This window comes from Rhincodon typus, chromosome 4, assembly GCF_021869965.1.
Source record: "Rhincodon typus isolate 14 chromosome 4, sRhiTyp1.1, whole genome shotgun sequence".
Lineage (NCBI taxonomy): Eukaryota > Metazoa > Chordata > Chondrichthyes > Orectolobiformes > Rhincodontidae > Rhincodon > Rhincodon typus.
In genome coordinates this window covers 98,940,608-98,953,040 of record NC_063335.1, presented here as the reverse complement: position 1 = coordinate 98,953,040, position 12,433 = coordinate 98,940,608, and the positions used below count along the sequence as shown (strand labels likewise).

Genomic DNA, 12,433 nt, shown 5'->3' with positions numbered 1-12,433 from the left:
TGTGGGATCTGTGACTCCAGCATTGGCAGTTCTTACCATCTCTGACCAATTCTTAGAGACTTGACAGGGTAGTAGTGGAGATATTGTTCCCCCTTGTGGTGGGTCTAGGACCAGAGGGCTCTCAAAAGAAAAATTCACCCATTTATGACTGGGATGAAGAGAAAATTCTTCTGGGAGATGCAAATCTGTGGAATTATTTACCATAGATTGCTGGAGAGGCTAGGCCATTAACTCTATCCAAGGCTGAGATAGACTGTTAATCAGTAAAGAATCAAAGGTTATGGTGAAAAGGCAGAAAAATGAAAGTGAAGATCAGCCACAGTCTCATTGAATGACACAACACATTTTATGGGCTGAAAGCCTACTTCTGTTCCTACATCATATGTCTTAAGGTTGCGAGGAAAGAAATGTGGAGTGGAATTAAGTAGACTTTTTGCCACTCTTTTACACAGGGCAGTCTGTTTCCATCCACTATTAATTATTTTGTTCGAGGAGCGCCAATCATGAATATTCAAACATGGAGAACATCACGGCATGGTTGATACTAATGATGGATAAGAGTGATGTCCGTGTGTGCACATGCTTTCTAACAAGGATCATTAGAACAGGATCAAAACTTGAGAAAAATTGAAACTAGGATCTCCTGGACTTTAATCTCAATACACCACTACTTTGATTTAGATTGGCCAATCATTTGCAAGTTTTACAGTATGATTACCAGAACTTTAGTAGTGCATATGGTTGGTCCATGAAATTTATGATCCATAGACATTAATCATCTTCAGTTGTGTTTGGAGGGTTATCTTGAGTTACATAACAGTCAGCTCAAACACGGTCTCTGTACTGTTAAATTATGCTTTAATTCTCTCTTTCAATTCATCTTTTTGGAGCCAGACTCTTCAGGCCAGCTACTGTTTATGTTATTACATCTGTCTCTATTGCCCTATCAGTCTGCCAAAAAAAGGATTTAGCAACATAAATGTCAGGATTCAAGTGATAAACTCTGGGCTTCTGGTTTCAATTACAAGATCAGTCACAATTCAGTTTTCATTTTCACCCTGTAGATATCTTTGGCAAATTTCAGAAAACATCCCTAATTTCAGGGATTTTAACTTGAATTATACTTCTAGTTCTATCTACCATTGTCTAAAAATCTATCGAAGAGTCCAAAGCTGTCTATGTGCTGACCCACAGCAAGGCTCATTCATTCGATCACTGCTGACCCACATTGGCGTATATCCCTGGTTGTGTCTTCAGCTGCCTGCGCTCTGCTTAAACCTGTCTACCTCTCTCTTCTAAATGCTCCATTAATCCTACATTTCTGACTGAACTTTTGGCCACCAGCCCAAAATCTCCTTTGTGTATTCTGGTTCAGATTTTTCTTGCTTCTCCTCCTTTTGAAGAGCCTTGGGATTTTTCAAGGCACCGTGTTTTCAAGGCATATGTAAATACTGTCACAACCCACTGAGGAAACATGCTGGAAATAAAACTCCTCTGTTCTGAGGTTGTCGCAAAAAAGTTTTAAGAAGTACACAAAATTTTCCAGTTTGCCTGACTTTCAGACCCAGACTGACAGGAAGCAGTTATCAGTTTTGTATAAAGTCACTGTTTATTTCAAGTAACTAGACTCTAAATACTGATAATAGGTTATCATGTAATACTATTAATTTGGATTAAATTAGATTTTATTGTCACGTGTACCCGAGTACAAGAGTGCAGAAAAATGTACAGTGCCTCCACTCTCCAGTGTCATCTTAGAATACAACAGTTAGAATTAAAAACGAGAGCCAAAATTAAAGAAAGAGAACCAAAAGGAAAAGAAAATGTTCAGATCGTCCTCACTGCTACTACCATGGGGCTTGAGCCGGGCCCACCAACACAGTAGTGCCACCACTGCTGCCACCTCCGTCAATGCAGTCGCCTTGAGCCCTGCACCTCACCAGCCCCCACTCCGGACCCACCAGCCTCAAAGTCGCCACACACTCTGGCACCATCACATGCCAGTGGGCCCACCTCAACGCCACCGCCGCCATCTTGGAATCGGTTGAATTGTCTGAGCTCAAAACCTTCCTGAATCAATGCAAGGATGTTACCTTTTGAACCAGCGCTGACATCAGAACTGCCATCGACGCTGATGCGGCTGCCCCACTGCCTCGAGTCCTGTGCCGGGCCTACCCAACATAGGAGTAGCCACGCTGCGGGCGCCATCTCTCACCGCTGGGACCACACTTTCTGCTGTCGCCGATGCTACTGGTTCCACAGCGGTCGTGCTCTTCAGGGGTAAAATGTAGCAAAAAGGAAAGGTAGAAGGAAAAGAGGAAAAAAAGAAAGAGAAATGGATGGAAGAAAGCAGTGGACGGGAAGGAGTCTGAACGCTGCTACTCTGCTACCGTCATCTTCGATTTATCATTCCCAATTTTAGAAAAAAATTTATGTCCAGCCCTGGTGGTTTTGAACAGTTGTTTTTATTTTGAAGACACAGGTGATCATATGTGGTTCAGGGTTCTCCTGTTCTCAAACGCTTTGTCTCAGCAAATCTCTTGGGTATCCCACTGTGTTCTTGAAACCTGTTCAAAAATGAAAAACACTAAACTGACTGTGGCAATGGGAGAAGCCTAAAGGGTTGGTCATGTCCAATTCCAATGTGAAATATCTTTATTTGTGTGAAATAGGCGAGCTGCGATTTGGGTGTACAGTACTTTGTTTTAAATAGGTTACACAGAAATAATTTCTTATGATTATCAATTTACAAACCTGGTGGTGAAACAAAATGATGATGATAATAATAATGACTTGTATTCTGATGAAATACTGTGACAAAGATGGTTCTCTTCTTTCCCTTAGATTTTTCTTTCCTGCCCCCACCAGCACCCACACTATTTTCTTCCTTCCTCTCTTGCAGCTTATGATTCTTCCTGGCATGCTTTATCCAAAGTTGCAACCAGTACCTTGCTCAGGCCATTTGTTTTCACTTGTCAATCTGGATGGTTCATGCCATTGTAACCTTGCTTCCCGTTCTACACAAGCAGAGGTCCAGTCATAGACACCTTCCATCCAGAGTGATACTGATGTTAATTATCATATTGTAACTGACATATATATTTTATTAAGTTCTGTTTAATCAGAATCGAATTTTTATTCTGTACACTGTATATCCAGGCTTCTTTCACTGACCTATGACATGACAGTGCTTTTGTCATAAAACCTACAATTTTTCACACCCTGCGCTCCCATCCTTGCTATTCCTTCAGGGCAAGGTGTCAAGCAGAGACTTGGAACATCCCTACAGGGCAAGAAGGGAAGCAGATTAGAGTGCAAATCAAGAGTTACAATGGCATATCTTTGAACAGATGGATTAGCAGTAGTGTTAGCAGAAATTGGCAGGAGATCATCCATCCCCCAATCCAGGAATAGTTGATACACAGTTGGGAAGATCTATAGGAAAGAAATTAGAGCAAGATTCTAACAGCATCACAGGAACTGACATTATATTCATGGTATTCTGGCATACAAATATGGGAAAAATAAATTGTAAAATTCCTCTTTTTGACCTATTGTAATTAATGGATTATCACCTCCAATGAGGTAAAGGAAGGAAGAATTTTAATGTCTAACTCGTTACACTGAAAAAACATTTAATGTTCTTTAATTAATCTTCTCCACCTGATAAACAGCTTGAGCTGTTATTCCATAAAATTAACAGAACACTCAGGCTGCATTGTGTGGCCGTGTGAAGGCTAGTTTTTTTTTCAGCACTGTGTGTACATTTGCATCCACAGAATTGTGATTACTTCTAGTTCTAACTTCAGCCAATATTCAGGGAGCATCTGCTCGAATTATGCAGATTGTAATATCAATCAACTTAAAATAGAGTTAATAGCTTTTTTTTTGATGCAGTGTGTCATTGTGTGGATTTAACTGTGAGGCAACAACCTGCCAACCTAAAATATACCATAGCTGAAAGGGATTTTACTTCCTTCATAACTGGTGACAATCAACACTCCATTCTACAGGTCAATGCCTGGTCATGGCAGACATCATGTGCTGACATTGAGGCAGACTGATGTCCCATGTTCAGATGTTCAATTTACCCACCACGACAAGCCAGAAAGTAGCTACTGGGTGAAAAAGGAATATAACATAGCTGTTGTATCCGCTTGCATGTGGATAGTGTGCGAATATTAGAAGATATTCCAACACACAGATGATAGAACAGACCATTGGATGTTTAAGCAAAACTATGACTTAGTCCTGCAGTGCTTGGCTGTCTCCTGCACACTATTAGCCTCATGAGGCTAAATTCTAAATTGCTACCAACTGTGCAGCACCAAGATGCTGATGCTGATGATGATGATGAGGAGGAGACGACCATAACAATGAGTCATCTAACTGTCACACAAGTAAATGAATCCAAACTCTCTAAGTCCAACACCTTTATCACTGACCATTGCAGCACTCGCTCGGTTATATTACAAACATAAAATCCTCCAGAAAACAGAACTTTCAAATTGAACGTGTCATTCCATTTGCATACAGATATCAGTTCATTAACCCTACATATCACTTTGCATTTTCAGGACTAAGCAATACTACCCCAGTGTGGCTGGTGGAACACTGTCGACTTTCGGTTAGGGAGACCATGGATTACTTTAACTTCAAGCATTGCGGGATCCAACTTTGAACTGCACCGTCTCAAACAAGTCTGGCCTGGGCGGATAAAGGGCAGAATTAATTATACTGGTGGAACAGCAGAGCCTGGAGTAGCAATGCTGTCAGCCTGACAGAGGATGTTGCCATGTTTTATTCTTGGGGTCCAAGTCATAATGGATATTTTCCAGTCTATCCCCTGTGAAAAGACCTCAGGAATCATGTGATGTTAACAATTCAATATGTTGTCACAGTTACATAATTAATCATGAATAAAATTCCCATTCATAAAACGGGGCAGAAACTTCAAATATCTTCAAGTAATGAATCTCAAATGAAACATATTTCTGTTTGAGCTTCAACATAAACAATAGCTCATCCTCTAATATTCTCCCCGAGCTGTCAGTTACACTGTGAACTCGGAAAGCCCTGCTGAGAAAATAGAAGCCTTTCTAACTCCGCCAAGCATTCATTATGGCATAAAATTAACTCTTGGAAAAATGTCACCAAATTACTCATCAAAATATGGCAAGAGGCCCTTTTTTCTAACCTTCCTCTGCAAATCAAACAATGAAACCGTTGTTTTTTTTTAAACTATCATTATCAGCTACGGCTTTTTTAATTAAAGTTTATAGAGCAGGTGATTTTAAAACATAACTCCAAAACACGATAATTATCTGCCCTGCAGGAGCATTCATTTCTACTCCATCACACCGAGGATAAGGCACTGGCAACAATCAGAGTTCAGTCTGTTTCAACTCTCAGCTCATTTTAGATGGACCACCAACTTTCTGATATTGAATGTGCAAATTACAGCCTGTTCTTTTTCCCTCACTGCCAATAAGGATTTGTCCAGAAATGGATTTTTGAATCTGTATCCCATCAGCGATTTTTATGGACTTGGGGAATTTTCCTGACACTCAAATCCATGGCATGAGGAATCATCGGCAGAAAACCACAACCTGCTGCTGTATGCCATCACATATTTCAGTCATGTCTTGTCATAATTTGAACACAAGCCATGAGCTTTATGATTATTTATGTTTCATTCCTTTGAGATTTCACAGAGCTATAATTTAATATAAGGCTGTGTTACAACTGAGGTTGGAGGGGTACGTTATTTCCTTTTCTAGTCCCACACCTCCTCTGATCACAACAAATGTTAAATTTTCCCAGATTGATGATATGGCTAATTACATAGGTCTTAGACTGCATCATGGATCATATCAAGAACAAGTTAGCCAGGTTTCTTCAGTCAACAGCAAACAATTGCTCCAACTTAGTCAAACAAAGATGCAAAGATTATTGACAAACAGTTGGATTTTGAATGTATCTTAAAACTTTCAATGAAAGAAAACTAGCACACACACACATTCTCAGATACAAGTCTGAGGAGAAATAAATAAAAAGTCTCTAACATTTTGAATTTAATGTAGTTTTATGTCCAATGGTGTTGTTGCAAAGACAGTTTATATGTATTCTTGCTTGGTGGAGTTACATTTTGGAAAAATTGAGGAAAATGGATTTATTTCTAGTTTTGTAGAAATATCAGTGAGCAGTTTCTTTTAAAAAAGTAACCATATGTTCACTGTGGGCATTGAAGTTTTTCTATAAATCACGTGACCAATGATAACTACTTCTTTTCCAACAGTTCAGAATGTTTTTAAACAGTGACTAGCTTGCAGAGAGACCTGTTTTATGTGGTTGAATTGGAGGAAAGCCTGCTAAGTATAAGCTGGTTTGAAGGAAAGTTTGCTAAGAATGAGCTGCACAGTTAATCTCTCCTATTTCTGGAAAGTAAATTACCTTGTTGGGTTCTGGGAGAGAGGAACCCATTTGTTGTCTCAAAGGATTAGTTGAAGAAGCATTGGAAGATTTCTGAGAAGGCTATATTTGAAGAACTTCAGAGACAACCGTGCATGACTAGTGACTCTGCCACTCTCGCCTGAACATTAGAGCAACAGACTCAGGAGCATTGTACATTTTATCCTTTTTGCCTTCAAGAATAATCCATTGGCTTTTTTTCACCCCAGAAAACCTTTTTCTGAAGTTATTTTTTTTTCTTTTTCCTCATTTCTTTTAAGTATACATGAGTTTGAATGTTTTCGGAATATTTGGAGGGATATATAATTATACCTGCATAGTACTGGCTGTATTTTAAATCATAATTATGTCATTATTGAATAGATTTATTAAGAAACCAAAATGATAGTTCATTTTGTTTAAAACTTCATATAGATAAGGCAATCTTGATAACTGGGGAAATAAAAAGTATTTTTATGTTGAGACCCATGGATTAGTGGGACTGCAGCAACATTGGCAGAGTGCAATCTCAGTTATAATACTGACCTGTGTTTGAAATTATTTAGCTACTGGTAGTGATGAGACTTTCTGGAAATGATGAGTAGTTGTAAAGAAATCCACTTGACAAACTCTCTCTGCATTGTGATGATGACTTTCACGAGGATTAGTCCACACATTTCACTGAAAGGAGTTACAAAGAACGGAGAGGGAACAATGGAGTGCTGCTGTTTGGGTAAACCAAATTATCTATCTGACTGAGTTCAGAAATGCATTGGTCTTATTCCACATACACAATGGGCCATGCAACGTCTCTATGAAAATCTCACAAACAAAATGACTCCAGCCAAGCTTCTTGCTCCTTGTAGGTGCAACATCATCATTGTTGTGCCCAGCGCCTTGTCCTGAGCAAAGTATCCTCTGTTTAAAATTTCAAGATATTGAACCTGTAAGTTCCCCTCCAAGCTACTCACCATCTGATTGGAAATATATTAACATTACGAAAGTATTGTTGGGTCAAAATCCTAGAATTCTTTCCCTAATGGCATTATGCATCTACCTACATAACATGGACTACAGTGGTTCAAGAAGCCAAATTAGAATCACAATAAATGTTAGCTGAGTTAGCAACACCTACATCCCATAATTGTATAAAAAATATAATCATTTAAAAATAATTAGATCACATCGCTTCATAACACTGTCATCCTTTGGTTAAATGAATAGTAGTTTATAAATGAATTTCATTACAAGGTGTCGTAACATATAGAAAGAAAAAATCACATTTGCATGCACTCACTGTTTAAGTTCAAGAAGTGCAGTTCTTTTTAGCATCTTGTTACTCAGATAATTCAGAACAAAGTTTTTTTTTCCCAGCATTGTGGATAATCTTTAAGAGATTGAGCTGCAGTATTAAACTCCATTGAAATAGTTTGGCATTCTGATTTTATTTTATGTTTTCCACAAAATGTAGAGCGTTATGATTAGCATTTACCAGCGTCTCTATGTCCTCTTGGCAGACATACCTTTCAAAGTGTTTAAAACGCAGTAATAGACCCAGGGTTTCCTTCAGACATGTCTTTTGGGCATTCCTTCCCTTTTTCTCTTCCCAACATTGGGTCAGGGAAAATCACCGACAAAGACAGCACAAAAATAAGCAAGTTCAAGGTTTTTTTTGGAAGGAGAGGGGATTGTTAAACTATGGTACTAAACTGGAAAATATGTGGATCTTGGTAATAAAGATATAAGCTTGTTGTATGTCTTTGGTCTTTCACTGTTCTTAAGAATTCTCTTTCAGTTAGGAGTTCAAGTAATTTCAGAAATTGATAGTAGCCTGAATTTAATTTGAGGCAGTAAATGTGTTTAGTTTCTGTATACACTTAGGTTGTTTGTTTTTTTTTTGCAGGTGATTTGGTCCCCAGTCAGCCCTTCATTCATGACAACACAGTCTACAGCAAGATATTCCAGATCTTGTACAGAAATGAAGAGATCATAGTGAACAACTCCAGCCTTTTCAGAGTTCACCTGTTATTGGATGGAGAGAGGGTGAGTTATTTTGTTAAACATTGTATTCTTAAGGATAACAACACTGCAAGTAGGAAGCTGGTTTTGAAAAGAGAAAGGGTCATATTTTCATCATAAATACATTGTAGTCCAATTTCAAACCTGTGCTTCCATCATCAAGATTCTCTGCCAAGAGGACTGGATTGCAACATTCCACCTGTAAACCATTCTCTTCAGATTGTCTCTATATAACTAAATGGCAAACGTGCATGTAATTCCTTGCTGGATTAGCTGCCTCTAATTGTGAACTTTGGAAATATTACAGGCATTGAACATTCCTTGCAAAAGAAAAGCACATTAAAACACTGGATCAGTAAGCCAGAACTGACTAGTTTAATGAGCTGTTAAATACTCAGCAAAAAAACACTGATGGAAAGCCGTGTATATAGAATGTAATAATTGTTTATTATAACAATAATTGTCATTACTCTTATTTTCTTCAATCACTTTACATGCCATTAGATTTTCAAGAAATTTTGTCTGTACATGAGATTAATATTTACTAACTGGGAAAGTACTTGGCAGGAAAATGATCAAAACGATCATAATCATGATGTGTTTCCATATAGAAATTTACAAAGAAATGCAAGAAATGCTAGGATCACTGAGCAAAACTCAGCTTAAGCATTGACAGAATAATATATTAACCTTGCTGAACACTCGTAGATCAGGTCATTCACTCCCAGTACAGCTTGAGCCTTGCAATAATAGGTACCTCCATGTGGGAATGCAAATGTGGAGCCTTTTTTGCAGGGAGAGGGTGAAGTAAGAACTAAGAAGAAGGGGAGGAATTTTAAAATGGAGGTATAAAGTGGTGTCTGTGAGTAAATGATATAAGAGGCTGCTCTGACTCTGGTTTTGTGCTTGCAAAATGGCTGAGGAAGTCAAGTGTGGAGGATAAGTTCAGGAAGGTAGAGTTTAGGTAGAAGAATAACCCCGATCTTGTTAAATGGTGGAGAAGGCTTGAAGGGCCAAGTGGTCTATTGATGGTACTTTTCCTTATGTTCTTTACAGCTATTGCATGGGCAGTCTGTAAGAATGCTAGTGTCTAGTTCTTCTACTCTTCTTACCATCTCCTTTCTGCACCATACCCTGTGAAAGAACAGACACAATGTAGACTCTAAAAGCACCACAAGGCAGTGTATTGGAATATCTGTGGACAGAATTTCTTCAACAATTATATCCCTTAATGATATTAGCACCTTCTGAAAGGCAATTAAAGATAGGCAACAAATGTTGGCTTTACTAAGTGATGCCTACATCCTAACAATAACGAAAAATAAATGCATGGACTTACTCAGTTACAAATGAATAAAACAACAATAAGCAATCATTAATCGAAAAGAAACATATGGTTAAATCGACTCAGTCAGTTTGCGAGAAACAGTTTTGTGCAAATCTATCTCGAATTTTTAAATGACACTTTAAAAACAGCCTGAAAATTCTATCAGACAAAATGTAAAATTAAAAATACAGTAATTTTATTGGTATTCTCAGATGAATCTAAAAGGTTAAAATACAATTGTTACTTTTCGAAAACTTTGTGAGATATCTTCTCCAACTGCTTATTGCTCCAGGGCACCTTCTTTCCTCTGGAGAAACCCTTCTGCTTGGTCCCTTCATGATGACAGATCTTCAAATATATTCCCTTTGTTTCAAAATCATTTCAAACATGGTTTACAGTAAAAGCTAAGACAAAAATAGAATGTGACATTTGCAGAAATGCATTTGAGCAATCAGAACGTTCACCAATGATATCTCACTTTGGGAAAATCTGCCACAGCCAGGAGAAAAGAAGCCCAAAGGGAATATCTAAGGGATTTTCTGAAATGAAATCAAATTGTTATCCAGAGAAAACATAGATCATGGTTATGTATCTAGGGAGTTGTTAAACCAGCTAGGGGAGGGATGTGAGACTATCACAACATCAGAAAATGTGGCAAGAACTAACCATCTTTCCCTGTCTTTAAACATGCTCTTCTTTAAAAATGCTAAGTTGCAATGCTTGCTTGGCAGCTTATCCCCCAACTTCAGCCTTGACAGTGGCAGCGGTGTTTATCATCTACAAGATGAACTGCTGCACCTCACCCAGGCTTTTCAAATGCACCTTCCAAACTCTCAATCTCTACTACCTCCAGGATAAGGACGACACACGTTTGTGAATGGCACCATCTGAAAGTCGGTTTCCAAACCACTGACTACCCTGATATGGAAATGTGTCACCATTCCTTCAGTGTCAGAGGATCAAAATCCTGGAATTCTATCATTAACCCCATTGTGGGTATACCCACAGACCCAAGGCTGCAGTAGTTCAAGAAGACAATTCCACCACCACCACCTTCCCCCAGACAATGAGAGATGGTCAATCAATGCAGGCTTTACACCCTGGTGAATTTTTGTAAAACAAAGTTATGCAGAATGTGATCATGGGCTTGAAAACCTCAACTATACTGGCATTTTCCAGGGTGCTCATGGTGAATCACATGATACTGATTTACAGTGTCAGGTATACTATATCTATTAATTCGTAAAGTGTATCTGTGTTTAAACTAGCTTGTCCTTACTGTCCAGTTTCTATAAGTCGGTCATACTTTGTGACTTAGTCAGAACCTTTGTTGCTTTGACAAGTTACACCTGATAATGTAAATCACTATCATCAGATTTGCCATGAACACCCTGAAAATGCCAATTATAGTTCAAGTTTTCAAGTTCATAATCACATTGTGCATAATTTTTGTTTTATACTAATCACAGGGTGTACGCATCACTAACTATGCCAGGATTGACACCAAGGAGCAGCTTAGAAGGAGCTAGTCTTTCCTGGTGTTCTTGACAGTTAATAAAATGCACTGCCTGGAGTGTGTAATATTTACCTACACTGCTTTGTTTTTAACATATAAAAGCCCCAGCTATAACTTAGAAGTGGCATAAATCACCAGAGTAAATCCAACGTGATGAAAGCCATAACTCATTTCATATCAAAGAGAAAATGCAAAACTTTGGAAGCATTAAAAATTGACTGAAGAACATGAAATCAAAATAACTGTTTCTCCAAAAAAATCACTTATTCATTTAGCATGGACAGTATTGGCTAGGGGGAGGCAATGGCCTAGTGGTATTATCGGTGGACTGTCAATCCAGAGACCCAGATAACATTCTGGGAACCTGGGTTCGAATCCCACCACAGCAGATCGTAGCATTTGCATTTAATAAATACCTGGAATTAAAGGGCTAATGATGACTGTGAATCCATTGTTAATTGTTGGGAAAAAAAACCCATCGAGTTCACCAGATAGTAGGAACTGCAGATGCTGGAGAATCTGAGACAACAAGGTGTAGAGCTGGATGAACACAGCAGGCCAAGCAGCATCTGAAGAGCAGGAAGGCTGACGTTTTGGGCCTAGACCCTCCTTCAGAAATAGCCGTACTCGTCCTCACCCTCAACAACTTCTCTTTCAATTCCTCCCACTTCTTACAGACAAAGGGGGTGGCCATGGGTACCCGCATGGGCCCCAGCTACGCCTGCCTCTTTGTAGGTTATGTGGAACAATCCCTCTTCCATAGCAACACTGGCTCTAAACCCCACATCTTCCTCCGTTACATTGATGACTGTATCGGCGCCGCCTCATGCTCCCACGAGGAGCTCGAACAGTTCATCCACTTCACCTACACCTTCCACCCCAACCTTAAGTTCACCTGGACCATCTCTGATACCTCTCTCTCCTTCCTGGACCTCTCTGTTTCCATCTCTGGCAACCACCTGGAAACCGATATCCATTTCAAGCCCACCGACTCCCACAGCTACCTAGAATACATCTCCTCCCACCCACCTTCCTACAAAAATGTCATCCACTATTCCCAATTCCTTCGCCTCCGCCGCATCTACTCCCAGGATGAGGCATTCCACTCCCATACATCTCAG

The 12,433-nt window shown here is 39.1% G+C and overlaps 1 protein-coding gene across 3 annotated transcripts in view; it reads left to right on the top strand.

The window, feature by feature from the left end:
• fam135b (family with sequence similarity 135 member B) overlaps window positions 1–12,433 on the top strand; it is a 350,061-nt gene that overhangs the window by 180,963 nt on the left and 156,665 nt on the right. For all 3 annotated transcript variants that reach the window (XM_048596063.1, XM_048596062.1, XM_048596064.1), the window contains one exon: window positions 8,354–8,493. In XM_048596063.1, the coding sequence (XP_048452020.1) occupies window positions 8,354–8,493 (140 nt within the window). The remainder of the gene's footprint in view (window positions 1–8,353; window positions 8,494–12,433) is intronic.